This window comes from Vombatus ursinus, unplaced genomic scaffold (assembly GCF_900497805.2).
Source record: "Vombatus ursinus unplaced genomic scaffold, bare-nosed wombat genome assembly UNPS02014784.1, whole genome shotgun sequence".
NCBI lineage: Eukaryota > Metazoa > Chordata > Mammalia > Diprotodontia > Vombatidae > Vombatus > Vombatus ursinus.
Window position 1 is genome coordinate 10,759,530 of NW_020954562.1, and position 14,986 is coordinate 10,774,515.

General features: G+C 36.6%; 1 protein-coding gene across 2 annotated transcripts in view; it reads left to right on the forward strand.

Annotated features, from left to right (window-relative positions):
• DCLK2 (doublecortin like kinase 2) overlaps positions 1 to 14,986 on the forward strand; it is a 211,049-nt gene that overhangs the window by 14,393 nt on the left and 181,670 nt on the right. For both annotated transcript variants that reach the window (XR_003569517.1, XM_027866862.1), the window contains exon 2: positions 14,614 to 14,948. Coding sequence is in view for 1 of the 2 variants with exons in the window: in XM_027866862.1 (XP_027722663.1) it covers positions 14,614 to 14,948 (335 nt within the window). In the remaining variant the exon portion in view is untranslated. The remainder of the gene's footprint in view (positions 1 to 14,613; positions 14,949 to 14,986) is intronic.

A 14,986-nucleotide genomic window follows, 5' to 3' on the forward strand; every position in this document is an offset into this window, starting at 1 on the left:
TCAAAGAATATGGGAGACTGAGTTCAGGAAGCAACAAACAATCCAATTTGCATAGGGTATGCCAAGAGAAATAACGTGAAATAAGTCTGAAAAGGTAAGTTCTAACTCTTCTGAAAGGCTTTAAGTTCTATACTCAGTAGTTTATATTTTAGTTGGACAGTAATCTATATAAACCTGACAAGTGTTCAACCAGCTTCTGCTTGAAGACAGAGGCTGTTTTCTAATACCTAAGGTACTATTCAAAGAGTTGTCTGATTCTGGATAGCTTCTAGTCATTAGGAATTTTTTTTTCCTGAATTTTCTCCCCATCATTCCCCATTCTATTTTATGGAGACAGGTAGTAATATTTTAACATCCTTCTGCATGACTATCCTCCAAATGCATGAAGTTCTTGCATTCCTCTTAAGTCTTTTTTCAGGTGAGATGTTTCTTTCCTACATCCTGGTTGCCCTCCTGGATGGGCTCCAATAAGTCAATGACCTTCATAATATGTGGTATGCACTTGAACTTGACATTTCAGATATGGCCTGACCAAGACAGTTGGATTATCACTTCTAGTAATGGAACCTGAGCCTCAGATTCCTAGTTTGCCAGTAGTATCATTACTTTACCCTGCAATGGTAAAGCTAGAATCATTCTGATAACATTACTTTGTATTTAGAATTAAAGAAACCAAGATGTTTCTGAGGATAGATTGAAATGTCCAAATCTAATCTAAATGTTAATTTTTTTTATATGTTTCTGATTGAGATTGTGGAGATTCTCCAAAGCTACAGTACTTTAAGATAATATCATTTTCAGAAGAGACCATTAAGCCATCAGTTATAGAACTGCATTTAAAATGTTAGTTATTTTTGGTTGACTTTTGGTTGACATGCATAAAGAACAATGGAAAGTTTCTTGTGTCAAGGGTATATCTGATCAGTTAAAACATGATGATTTATATATTAAATTTGAACTCTGAAAACACCATTTAATAGGATGTTTGTTTCTCTTCTTACTCTTTTTTATGCTATATTTTTCTTTTCTCTATATATTTTCAGCAGAAAATTTAGGACAATGCAGCCCATTGATGTAAGAGTCAAGAAGTTTAGGGCTTTTTTTTTCTGTAAAGGCTTAGGAAATTTATTTAGTGTCTATGAGCTTCTGTTTCTCTGGCTTTAAATAGATGAGAATGATTGTAACTCTTACAAGGGTTTTGTGAAGGTTATACTTTAAAACAACAACTTGTGATTTGTTACTGTGAATAGTCCCTCCAGTCTTCTTGGACTTTATTCCCCTCCATATACTCTTTATACTCTCTGCTCCAGTGACGCTGGCCTCCTGGATATTCCTCACACAAGACAATCCTATCTAACCCCTCGGTGCATTTTTATTGACACTTCCCCATACCTTATTGTTCTTCCTCTTCATCTGCGTCTTTTGTCTTTCTTGGCTTCCTTCAGGTACTGGCTAAAATCTCACCTTCTGCAACAAACTTCTTGGACACTCTAAATGCTTTTCCCTCTGAAATTACCTCCAGGTTATCCTGTCTATATCTTGTTTGTACATAATTGTTTGCCTGTTGTCTCCCTAATTAGACTGCGAGCTCTTTGAGAACAGGGGATTGCTTTGCCTTTTTTTTTTCCTTTGGTATCTTCAGTGCTTAGCATAGTGCCTGGCATCTATTAAGCTTTTAATAATGCTTGGTGATAATGCAGATTGCTACTTCTCTTTGACTTAGTAGATTGAACATTGCTATTGCCAAAACGTTACTTGCCCTGTAGCCAAGTGGGTGATGTATCTCTTCAAATTTAGCTAGCCCAGTTTCCAGAGGACAGATGCAGTCTGTTGTTGCTGAGTCATTTCAGTCATGTCCAACAATTTGTGATCCTATTATTTGGGGCTTTCTTGGCAAACATACTGGAATGATTTGCCATTTCTTTCTCCAACCCATTTTACAGATGAAGAACTGAGACAAACAGGACTAAACAACTTGCCTGGGATCACACAGCTAGTAAGTGTCTGACGCCTGATTTGAACTTATGAAGATGAGTCTTCCTGATTCCAAGCCCAGTGCACTATCCACTGCACTATTGGATCCATAAGCTTTTCTGGTCTGGTGTAGCTCCTGCCAGCTTGTCTTTCACTTACATAGTCTTTGAGAACCAAAGGTTACCTCAACCAAGCCACCATGAGGTATCAGGAAAAGACTTTAGAATTATAGATTTAGATTTGGAAGGGACCTTAGAGATAATTTAGATGAGGAAACTGGAACCCAAAGAACTAAAGTGACTTGTTCAGGGTCATACAGGTAATAAATGTTAGAGTGGAAATTTGAACTCAGGTCCTGTGATTCAAAGTTCACTGTTCTTTCCACTGTGGCAGCATGATGCCTCTCAGTGCAATATATTTGATTCTGGAAAAAATGCATATATATTGAATGTTTATATGTTGAATACTGTCTTATTTAGACAAATTAGAAGGGTTTGTTGCTTAAGGGCATCTTCTGGTAATTTTTTTTTTTAAGGAAAAATCAGCTAATCCAGTTGTCATGACCTTGTCCTTTACTGTTTGAGAAGTCACCTGTATGTTAATACTGTATGTGTGAAATGGTCTTTGGTCCCAGGATGAGTCTGCTATCCCAGCTGTGACAACAAGCTTCCTGGAAACAAGAGTTTGGTATGAAGGCCAACAGCAACCAGATTTGGATCAGGAAACACTTGTTTAGTTAGTTTGGCACCCTTGCTGAAGAGGACAGGCTCAGAAAAGTGGACCATGGCAGTCTGATTATCAGGGAGAATGAGCATTTTTCACTGAAAAACTAGATAGTGGATTTACTTAAAGGAAATTAAACAAAAAAGAAAGTAATGTGTCAAGAGCAAGTTAGAACTTTAAGGGCTAAGCCTTCAAGATCTTTAGAAGGGTGAAGGAAACAATTGCATGATCCTCTATAGGACATTCTGAAGATTCTTTGGGGAAGGAGGGCAGACAATAGCTTCCATATCTTATCTGCTTTTTTCTTCAGTCCATGTAGTTATTACGCCCATTTTACATAATGTCCCCATCAACTACCAACATTAGGAGTTTCTAGACTCCCTCTTTTTGGAGGTCCTAAAAGCAAAGCTTGGTTAAGCTTGTTAGGTATACTCTTATTCAGGTACAGGTTGGAGTAGAGGGCCTTTGAAGTCCTTTCCAGATCTGAATTTCCTTGCTCTTCTTCAGAGGTTGTGACTTGAGCATGGTCACATAGAGAATGAGACATTTGACTTTTAAGTCCAGCATTGCTTCAATTAGAAATTAGAAGGTATAAGTACCTAAGCTGTGGTAGTTGCCAGAGAGGATCACAGGGTTCATAGATTTAGAGCTGAAAGAAAGATCTCAGGTCATTGAGTCCATTCCCTAATATATATATATTTTACAAATGAGGAAACCAAGGCCCAGAGAGAAAAAAATGACTTGGCTAAAGTCATACAAATTGCAGAGCTGGGATTTGAACCTAGGCTCTTTGACTCCAAATCAAGAGCCCTTTCCACTAGTTCTGGTAATGAGTCTTTATGATAATGTGAAATCAAAAAGCAAATTGAATGCCTTAGGGTATTGGAGAACTCCTTCCAGCTTGGTCTTAGTATGAGTTGAGTCATTTGTCTGCCTTCTTTGATCAGAGACCTCCCCATTGGTGCAGATCAAGTCTGTTATTTACTGGGGATGCCCTTCATTTGGGCCTGCTGTTAGAAAGACAACATCATCATATCTGGTGGTATTCCTAAACTATAGAGGTAGTGTGCTATAGTGGATAAAGCAGTAGGAATGGAATCAGAAAACTTGGGTTCAAATCCTACCTCATTCACTTACCAGCTGTGTGATTCTGGGCAAATCACTTAACCTCTTAGTCTGCCTCAGGTAACACCCTGAGACTTAACTGCTGAATGATGCTGCCTTTGTCGAGGCAGTCTCCATACGGAGCATTCTTGTGCTGATAAATTCATATTCCTAAAGTACCGTTAATATCTATAATCTAGACATGTACATGATTTTGTGCAAAGAGTTCAACTTCATCTACAAGTTTCTCATAGCATTTTGTCTGGCTCTCGTGTCTCTGTCACTCACTTCAACAAGTATTTATTAAGCAATTACTATGTGCTAGGCGCCATGCTAAGCACAGGGTTACAAAAGTCAAAATGGAAACGTCCATACCCTTGCATCATAATTATTTGTGTGCATGTCTTTTTTCCCATATTAGAATGTATTCCTTGAGGTAAATGGCTGTTTTTCATCTTTATATCATTGGATGTTTAATAAATGTTTGTTTCATTGAATTGCTTTAAATAATTTTTAAAAATTTATTTCTACTTGGGCCCATCATTTGATCAGCTTGCCAATTTTCAAGATTACTTAGCCACATAGTGCTTGAGTAGAACTATTCAGTTATAGACAAGGAGGCATTCTTCCAGCTACATGGAAACCTACAAGCAGACATCTTAGTAGGGGCCAGTCCATTCAGAGACGAAAATAAAGTTCTCTGATATTTAATCTCAGCAGAAAATACAACTTTTATTCTCTTTCAAACTTTCATTAGCTCATACTCAAAATGCCCTAATGATTCTTTGATGTCACTAATAGGAATACTCTCTCTTAGAATGCAGCTTGTAACCTATTCGTGTCTGTTCATTCTATAACTCTCGTCTATTTCTTCCCACAAATTTTTCCCAGGAGGTCCACCCAGTTTGCTGGGAATGCTCTCTGTTTTTTTTGGTTTGTTTGTTTTTGTTTTTTGACATCAAGAGAAACCTGGAGAACACAGACTGTTCATTGATTGTCTCTTTCTCTTGCCACCTGACTAGCCACTTCTTTTTCACTCATACATTTCTTTAATGACATGTTTTATTTTGATTCTTCAGTTCTATATATTTGTATATAATGTGCTGAAGCCTTCTCATGCCCACCGTGTTTTTTTCTTTTGTTGGTGATTGAGTAGAGTGAGTTCTGGAAACACAGAAGCGAAGAGAACTTACTTTTGAGGCAAATCTTCCCAGGCTTTTCTACTTAAGGTTTTTCTGGGGGGTTGGGGAAGGAGGAACAGAATCTGGAGAAGGGTTAGGTTTTATTCCTTGAGGATGGATCCAGTGGAACTTTTTATTGAATCTGTTTCACTGATGTCTGATACCTTGTTTTTACTAATAACATTGGATGGATATCCTGCCAAAGTTTTTGTGCTTTCATTTCCTTGTGCATTTTATTTATTTATTTATTTATTTACATATTTTTTTTTTTGGTGAGGCAAATGGGGTTAAGTGACTTGCCCAGTGTCACACAGTCAGTAAGTGTCAAGTATTTGAGACTGAATTTGAACTCAGGTGCCCCTCACTCCAGGACCAGTGCTCTATCTATTATGCTACCTAGCTGCCCCTCTTTGTGCATTTTAAAAACTTCTCGTTCTATTCCTCTTTTCCTTTTGACATCATTGGCTTGGAATTTGTTTTTTTGTGTCATCAGTGCTTTCTAATATATTTCTCTCTCCTTAGTATTACTTTCTATTTTTTTTCTGAGAGAATTAGAATTATTTATAATTCTGCTTGAAAATAGTTTGTGTTATTAGGAAAATATTCTGAAGATAGAGCACAATTGAATTCTTGCCCCTTCTCTATTGGGAAGCAGGAATGGTCATCTCTCTGATTGCTACTGCATTTTGTCCTCTCAGCCATGTGGCATGATGCCTAGGACAGGGAAAGGATTCTGTTATTTTTAATACAGCAGATTATGTTGCATTCAGTATGATGGCATCATCTTGTTTATTTGGATGTAAGATGAGACTGATGGATGAATTCAACTAAAGAAATAAATTTTGCTGAATTATATCACTTGTTTCAATTATATCAAGAGGATACTGACACACACAATAACTGAAGGAGAATATAAATAAGCTTCCTTCTACACTAAGTTTTCAAAGTAAGAGGTTTTGAGGGTAAGACAAGTTACCGCAGTGGTTACTGCAGTGGTAAACATAGTCTGGACCCAAATGTCATTTCACTGGTTCTGTCTGGTCCTACCACAATTGTTGGGAAATTGGCAGCAATTTCTCTGTGTGTGTGTGTGTGTGTCTGTGTTTGTGTCTCTGTCTCTGTCTCTCTGTGTATCTCTGTCTCTCTCAGTTTGCCTTTGTATCTCTGTCTCTCGCTATTTCTCTCTCTTTCTTTGTCTTTATCTACCTGTCTGTTCATCTATCTCCTTCTTCTCTTGTTTAAAAGAATGAGGAAAAGTGTAAAATAAATTAACCTAGAAGGTGGAAGAAATCTGACTACCTATCCTATATCTCAGAAAAGCAAGCCAAATTCATGGTTAGCATTTGATATCCTCTCTGTCTTCATTCATTATTATAAAAGCCATTTGTCACAACAGCAGGTTTCAGTGGATTACTTGGTAAAACATCCTTCTAGATATCTGTGAAAATGGTAGAGGGCACAAATACACCTCCAGAAATATTTGGGGATAACCTTTCTAGGAAACTGATTCACAAAATATTGGAGTTAGAAAGAGGTCACCTAGTCCAAGGGTGAACCTACAGAAGAATCTCCTCTACAGCATGTCTGATGAATGGGTCACTCAGCCATTGCCTAAAGATCTAGAGTGAAGAGGAGTATATTACCTTTGGAGGCAGCTCATTCTGCTTTTGAATAGCCCTAATTGTTAGGAAGTTTTCTCTTATGTCAAACCTAAGTTTACCTCTCTGCAACTCTTGCCAGTTGCACATAGTTCTTTCCTGTAGGCCAAGAAGATTGTCTTTTCCAACTCTCCCCTCCCTTCTACTCTTTTCCTCTCCATGCTCCCTAGATTCTTTCAAATTCTCATATAAAATGGAGGTTCTTTACCATCCTGCTGATCGCCCTTCTATTGAACTCTAGGTGACATTTGGGATCCCTTATGTATTCTATTTTTCTATAATCCCACCAAATGACATTCTCTTAGCACATGTCACTATGTATGTGTGTATGTGTTCATATATATGTATTATATTACCCACACTTAACTCCCTTCATGCGCTTTACAGTCTAGCCATATTGTGCTCCTTTCTTTTCCTGACATGAAGATCCACCTCTTTGCCTTTACATTGGCTGTCCCTCTTGCCTGAAATGTTCTCCTTTCTCATGTCTGTCTCTCAGGATACCTTTCTTCAAGACTCAGTTCATTCCCTTCCACAAGAGACCTTTCCTGGATCCTACAGTTTCGAGTACCTTCCCCTAAACTCTGTGTCTTGTATATATCTGTTTGTGTATGTTATTTCCCCCATTAGAATGTAAGCTCCTTGAAGTCAGGGAATAGTTTATTTTTTCATTGTTTTGTTTTCTTTGCATCCTTAGCACTTAGCATAGTGCCTGGCATTTAATAAGCTAGTAAGCCCTTAATAAATGTTGTGTGTGTGTGTGTGTGTGTGTGTGTGTGTGTATGTATATAAATGTGTGTGTGTTTATACACACACACACACACACACACATGATTTATACAGGCTAAATTTTTTTTTAATCAGTAACCTTATGTTGGCAAACTCTTCCCCTATTTTAGTAGCAAAATGTAGTTTCAGGGATGCGTTAGCTTAATGTATATGGGGAGTACGTTTTGTTTTTTAGTGTGTGACCACAGTGGTAAAATGAATCTCTACTACACCACCCTTATTATTTTCTGTCATCTTTTGTAGTGTGAGATATCTGTATTGTTATCATCATTTACCTTTATATAGTTCTTTAAGGCTTATAAAGTGTTTTACATTAATTTGATCCTCAGAACAACCTTGAGTCCCAAAGAGGTTAAGTGACTTACTGAGGGTCACACATTAGTGTCTGAGGAAAGATTTGAATTCAGCACTTTCTGACTCCAAATGTGGAGCTTTATTCATGATGCCATGTTGATTATGTAGAATTATTTATTTTAAAGGAAGAGACTGAATTTGGGATACATTGGTCTAGTCATTTATGGTCAAGGAGGAGGAACTATTTCCATTTTATAGATGAGATAATTAAGGCTTTAAAGAAGGCTTTATCTTCCCAAGTTCTTACAAGTACTAAACAAATGGTAGTAACTACTGAGAACCTAATCTCAAACCTCATACTTGCATAATATTCTTTCTACTGTCCCATCCATATTGCTTTGTATGAGTTTAAATTCTGGCTGTTCTGCTGTTTGGTTGCAAGACACAATTAAGTTGTTTGCTCTAACAGAGTAATAAATCAGTCTTTTGCTTTTCCACCCTGTATTTTACTTAAGCAGCTGGGTGTGGAAGCTAATTTAAACATGCCTTAGATGGAGACGTGTATACTGTTAATGTACACATGGGACAACTCTCACAATTATGTTGTATGTACTTGATACAAGAATCCAAACTGAGATTTCTGGCTTTTTTTTAGAGAGTGGGTGCCTGAGATCTTTATCTTCTTTGTTTGTCTTTATTTCCTTTATCTTCCTGTCAAGAAGCAGATCTTGGATTTAGGTGTTAGAAAAGTATGAGGGATTCTAAGTTTCTCAATAACTAACAAGATTTCAACATAATATCACCTTAACTTCTGCCAAGGAGTGAATGAAAAAGCATTGATTAGGTGCCTACTGCATGCCAAGAACTGTGTTTAGCCCTTTGATGCAAATTCAAAAGTGAGACAATCCCTGCCCATTAGGAGCTTCCATTCTAATGGAGAAGACAACACTTAGGGCTAGTGATGACCAGGAAGGGAGTTTTTATCTGCAGAGTTACAGGAATGATGAGTGGAGCCATATGCAGTAAATTACCCTACCCTTTCCAGAAGCAGCAGTTTTGTGGTTTGATTACTCTTCTCAGAATAAGATGTAGAAAGGGAAAAGAAATGTTCTTTTTTTTCCATACAGCACCCTGCTCTTCCCTGTTCTCTGCAGTTTCCCATTTTTCTGTGTTCGTTCTCATTTGATCAGGAAACATATGACTTGCTTTTTAAAGAGTTAGAATAGACAGTTGGTAAGATAATGCTCAATTGAAACTCTGAGTGTTCCTGAATCATGTCAGACTTTGTTGTAAACAAGCATCTACCACCTACTACAAATATGGTTACTGCTAAAATTATCTCATTTGAAATAAGTATTACTTATTTCTGCAGGATACATTTTATCCTGAACCTCTAGTTCAGGTTAGTGTTAGAAACATCATCCCAATTTGAAGTAATTAAGGTCTTTCAGTTCAATTTACAGACATTAATGACCTACCTCCTGGAGCAAGGGGATCTAAGAATACAAGGACAAACACAAACACGAACCAGTCCATGACAAGGAATGTCACTGTATTGTGGGGTATATAACAGGCACACAGATAAAGAGATTACAAAGTATTTAAGATAATACAATCTTTAGACCTGAAAAGGGACTTTAGAGTCTACTAGTCCAACCTCATTATTTTTTGGATGAGGAAAGTGAATATACAAAATAATGCAAAATATACAAATAGGACAAAATATATTAAATGATGCAAAATATTTTTAAGAGAGAGAGAGAGAGAGCTAATAACTGGGGGAAAAGGAAATGGCATTTGAGCTGTACATTGGAGAAAGCAGTTCCAGACATGGGCAACAACACCCTCTGCGAAAAAGTCTGCCAAGATTCTTCTGCAGTCTTGAGTTTCTTGGCTAAATAATTTGGCTGACCAAAAGAGGAGAAAATATTCTTTGATATTTAATATTATTCCTCCATAATGGGTTCTTTATTAATAAGTTTTCTTTCTCATCACAAGAATAATAGATCATAAGTTTAGTGCTGTTGGGTACCTCTGAGGTCATCTAGTCTAACACCCTCATTTAACAGTTGAGGAAACTAGACTCAGAGAGTTTGAGGGAATTGCCTAAGATCACAGGACTAGTAAATGACAGAGCTAGGATTTAACTTTAGACTGTAAGGATTATTCAGTTCAGTTATTTTCAACTCCATGAATAGTCCAACTCTTCATGACCCCATTTGGGGCTTTCCTGGCAAAGATACTGGAGTGGTTTGCCATTTCCTTCTCCAGCTCATTTGACAGATGAGGAAACTGAGGTAATCAAGATTAAGTGACTCATCCAGGGTTACACAGCTAGTAAGTGTCTGAGGCCACATTTGAACTCGGGAAGATGGGTCTTCCTGATTTCAGGCCTGGTGTTCTATCCACTGTGCTCCCTAACTGCCTTGATCATAATATCACCCTACAGGAATGAAGACTCAGATATTTTTCCTCATCAGTCATTATGTTTTTCAGTCTTTATCTGTCAGGCTAAATGTACTTTTAGAGAATAAGATAATAAAGGGCCATATTTATAATTTTTCCAGAAAAAGATACTTTGTAGTCTAATAAGCTGAGTACTTAGTGGCCAAAAGAATTGTCCCTGCTGATTGTTATAAGACTTTGGAGACTTTTCATATCCTCTCAACTTGTTAAATTTGAAGTCAGATCACAATATTTTTAGATAATTCAATTCATAGGATCATAGATATAGATCCATTAGAGACCTGTGATGGCATCTAGTCCAAATTCCTCATTTTACAAATAAGTAAACTGGGGCTCAGAAGAGTTAGTGAGCTACCCTAGATCACACAAGCAGTAAGTGGCAGAGTAGGATTTTAATTCAGGTGCTTTGGTTCCAATTCCAGTACTTTTTCAACTGTACCACTTGAACACAGTCCAGTCACCTTTGGCTATTAACATAAAGACAATAAGTCAATGATGCAAATTTTAAAAAGTATTTAATAAAGATTCTCCTTCCTTTTTTGTGTTTATGGGGAATTCTTGGACATTTTTACTATTAGGGGATACTTATGGAGAATAGCAAAGAAGTTATTGGGTGTGGTTAGGCTAATGTGGTTTTTCAGACTGGAAAAGTTCCTTTGTGGGTATTTTGTTTTTAGATTAAATTCAGAGCTTCTTGAAGTGGAATGTTAACCAGCTGTCAGGGCTGCAAAGTGAAGTTACATGGATAAAGTTGAGATTTGGACTTTGGTTACCATTTGGTTGTAAAGTTGTCTTTTTTTGCAGACAAACTTGATGACACCAAGATTTTGCTGTGTTGTAGAAAAAGTTTGGGGAAAGATCCAAGATGGTCCTAAATGAGCTCAGAAATTCCTTAGTTATTGACTAAAGCTGTGCCAAGACTTTGGCCAAAAATTGGTGAAACCCTACAATATATCCGGAGAGCAAGGCTTTGTCTCCTGCTTTTCTTTTAATCTCTACAGTGGTAGGGATTGGGAAAAGACTTATGCATGTGCATTTTGAATGAATTATTTTAAACTTTTAGCTGCATTTGAGAAAGGGGGAAAAACCCAAGAGTTTATGCAATACAGACTCAGAGACACATGGGAAGCAAAGCAATTTTTTTTAAACTATGATTTTTCCAAAGCGAATTAGGGGAAATGAGTGTTGAAGGGAATGCAGAAAAATTTGGAAAGTAGGCCTTAGCTCTTCTGTTTGGCATATTGCTTAGGTCATTGGAAATCTTCTGTGCAGGGAATACATTAATTTACAAAATCTATTCTTTTCCTTTGTTTTCTTTCTTTTACCATCTTTGCCTGTTCAGTTCCCTCTGCCTTCTATTGCATATCCCGGCTGTCTTATTCTTCTCTGCTGTCGTTTGGCCATAGTATCTCTTCCCTTCCCTACCATTTCATTGATTTTGAAGTACCTTTGGACAAAAACGCAGGCTTTTAATATTTAGTATTAAAATTTTAAATATTTAGTATTTAATGTTGTTTAGAAATAATATTTAGTATTGTCCCCAGTTAAAAACTTTTTTTTTACTGTTTCCTATTGTGCAGTTTGCTTTTTGCTTAAAATCAAAGGATGATTATAAATTAACTTAGTTCTTGCATACCTCTTCAAAATATATGGTTGCTTTTTTATTGGATTAAAATCAAATTAGATCTCTTTTAGAGTATATTAGGTGAACCAGACTAATAAGGCAGAGTTGAGAAATTCCTTCTCCAAACACACAAATAAAACTGCATTGCAACTCTTTACTGACGTTGAATAAAATTATCTGTATTGGGGCTAGAATTCAGACTTGGTTTCTTTGTAAGAACCTGTCCTCTAGTCATTTGAACAATGACCTATCTATAAACTATATTCATAGAAATACTTTTAATTTGAAGGCTTAACTAGTTTTTGCAATGATTCTTGTGGTTTTGGTTTTGCTACTAAGCCAATGAGTCATTCAATAAGCCTTGATTAAGCACCTACTATATGCTACTTACTGGAGAAAGTAGCTAGGGCTACAAAGGCAAAAACACAGCCATCCTTGCTCTCAGGAAACTTATATTCTGTGGACACTTATTATATACTCTTGGCCAGTTTTCTCATGATTGGTTTTCCCTTTTTTGAATAAGACAATTATGTTTTATGCAACTGTAGGGGTACTGTAAGGATGAATCTTTGCTAAACATTTAGGTCTTATATAAGTAAAAGTATTTTGTGTCTTCCAGATGAACACTTTTTATTACTATTTTAATTTCTCATGTATGTATTAGAATCAGTATATCCCAGTGAATAGAGAACTGGTCTTGGAGTCAGGAAGATTTGGTGTCAAATCCCACCTGCAGTGGGCATATATTATCTGAGTGACCTTGGACTAGTCACTTAACTTCATGGGTGTCCCAAGAAACTCTTTAAGTCTATAAGTTGTAGAATTGCATCAGTAGAGGAAGTTTTCTCACTAGGAGTTTCCTATGCTAAGTTTCTCACCCTTCTAGACCTCCCAAAAATATTAGTGGTAGCTTGGCATAGGATAGAGTGCTGGACTAGTAATCAGACCTGGGTTCAAGTCCTACCTCTGACTATGGACAAATCTCTTAAACTCTTTGAGACTTAGGTAATTATCTACTAAGTTATACATAGATTGTGATCTGCCTTGGTGAAGATAGCACCACATCCTACTCCTACCCCCACACAGTTACTTAGATATGAAGGAGCATGATATAGTATCCTGAGGATTCACCTTGGAGTCAAGATCTGGGTTCCAGTTCTGCCTGTGTGACCATGGACAAATTGCTTAACCTCTCAGGCACTGAGACTTTAATCTACCAATGAGTTGCTGATTTACATTAGTAGGAGGAGTTTCCACATCAGGACTATGCCTGATAATAAATCACAGACCTGGAAAAATATGTCTATATCTATATGTAATGTATATCTGTAGTAGCATATATGTATGACAATATATATTAAATAGATACAGTATTCATTTAATGTGATGCTGATATATTAATGTTTTCCATTTTATAGTATAATACATTTCAAAAGATAATAGATTTATAGATTTTAGAGACTAAAAGGACCTTAGTCTAAGTTGAGCCTCAGAGAAGTTCAGTAATTTGCCCACAGTCACAGAAATAATGTAACTATGCTTGTACAAATCTAACTTTTTTTTCAAAATTTTAAAGTGTCCAGTTACTTATTAGTAAAAACTATTTAAAATATTATTGATTCAATGATGATTGTAAGGAAAATTAGGCAGAAGATACCAAGGCACTTTGAATGGATTAATTTTATTGATTATGTAATGACATTAAGCATTTTTGAATGGACATGTGGATAGTTGTTTCTTCTGCAAATCTGATTCCTTAGTGAAAAGAAATCTCACTAAGATTTTTGTTTCTTTGTATTATCAAAACTTTAAATTCTTCATTTGTGTGAACATCATTTTGTTGAATAAATGGTCTTTGAATGTTACTTGATCAAGCCTGTGAAGATGCAGTGTTGAATTGAATCTTTGGATTGCAGGGGGGAGGGGGGAGCAGACATGTATAGTGTCAGAACTGTTTCCTTAATTGCCATAAAATAGATAAATTTATTTTTTCTTTCCAAAAAGAAAAACCTTTTATAGATTGGAATCATAGATTTAGAAGTCAAAATCAGAATCATCTAGTCCAGCAGTTTTTGCATTTTTTTTGTGTCCTTGATGCTTGTGTCTGTTGAAGCATGTGGATTTGGTTTCAGAATAATGCTTCTAAATGCATAAAATACAATAGATAGGATTACAAAGGAAATTAATTGTATTGAAGTACAATTATAAAAATATTTAAAAAAAAAACACACATTCACAGAGCCTAAGTTAAGAATTCCTGCTCTAGCCCGGCCCTGGAGTCAGGAGGACCCGAGTTCAAATCCAGCCTTGTACATTTGCTGACTGTGTGACCCTGGGCAGTCACTTAACCCCAATTGCCTTCACCACTCCCCTAAAAAAAGAAAGAACTCCTGTTGTAGTCTAACCAGCTTTACTGATGAGTACTTGAAGGTATTTAAGGTCCAAAGAGGTAAAAAGATTTTCCCTGAAGTAGTAGAGCTGGATTTCCAGTATCCTTTCTTTATTACATCCTTCTGAAATGACCTGACAAGGTTACAGAGTTAATTGCAAGGTCAGGGCTAGGATCCAGGCTTCCTGAATTGTATTCCAAGGTTCATTCTTTTACTACCATATTGTCTTGAATTGAGCTCATTTAAAAAAAAAACAACTATTGAATTAACCTGTTTTTCAGTAGTGGAACATTTAAAATTTTCATAAATGTTATTTCTTGGGACAAAAAAACAGCTTCCAGAGGCAGAAAAAGTTTCTATAGTGAGGAAAGATGCTAATAAGACATGTTTTTTGGTGTTTTTTTTTTTAGGTGAAAGTTATGTATGTGCATCTAATGAACCATTTCGCAAAGTTGATTACACCAAGAATGTTAATCCAAACTGGTCAGTGAACATCAAGGCTGGGTCAGCTCGGCCAGTGACGCCCTTAGCTTCTACAAAGAGTGAAGTGAAGGAAAGCAAAGATTTCATCAAGCCCAAACTAGTGACTGTGATTCGGAGTGGAGTGAAGCCCCGAAAAGCTGTGAGGATCCTGCTGAATAAAAAGACAGCCCATTCATTTGAGCAAGTCTTAACAGATATCACAGAAGCAATTAAACTAGATTCGGGTGTTGTCAAGAGGCTCTGTACCCTTGATGGGAAGCAGGTAAGTGGCATTAAGACACAACAACATCATCTTATAAA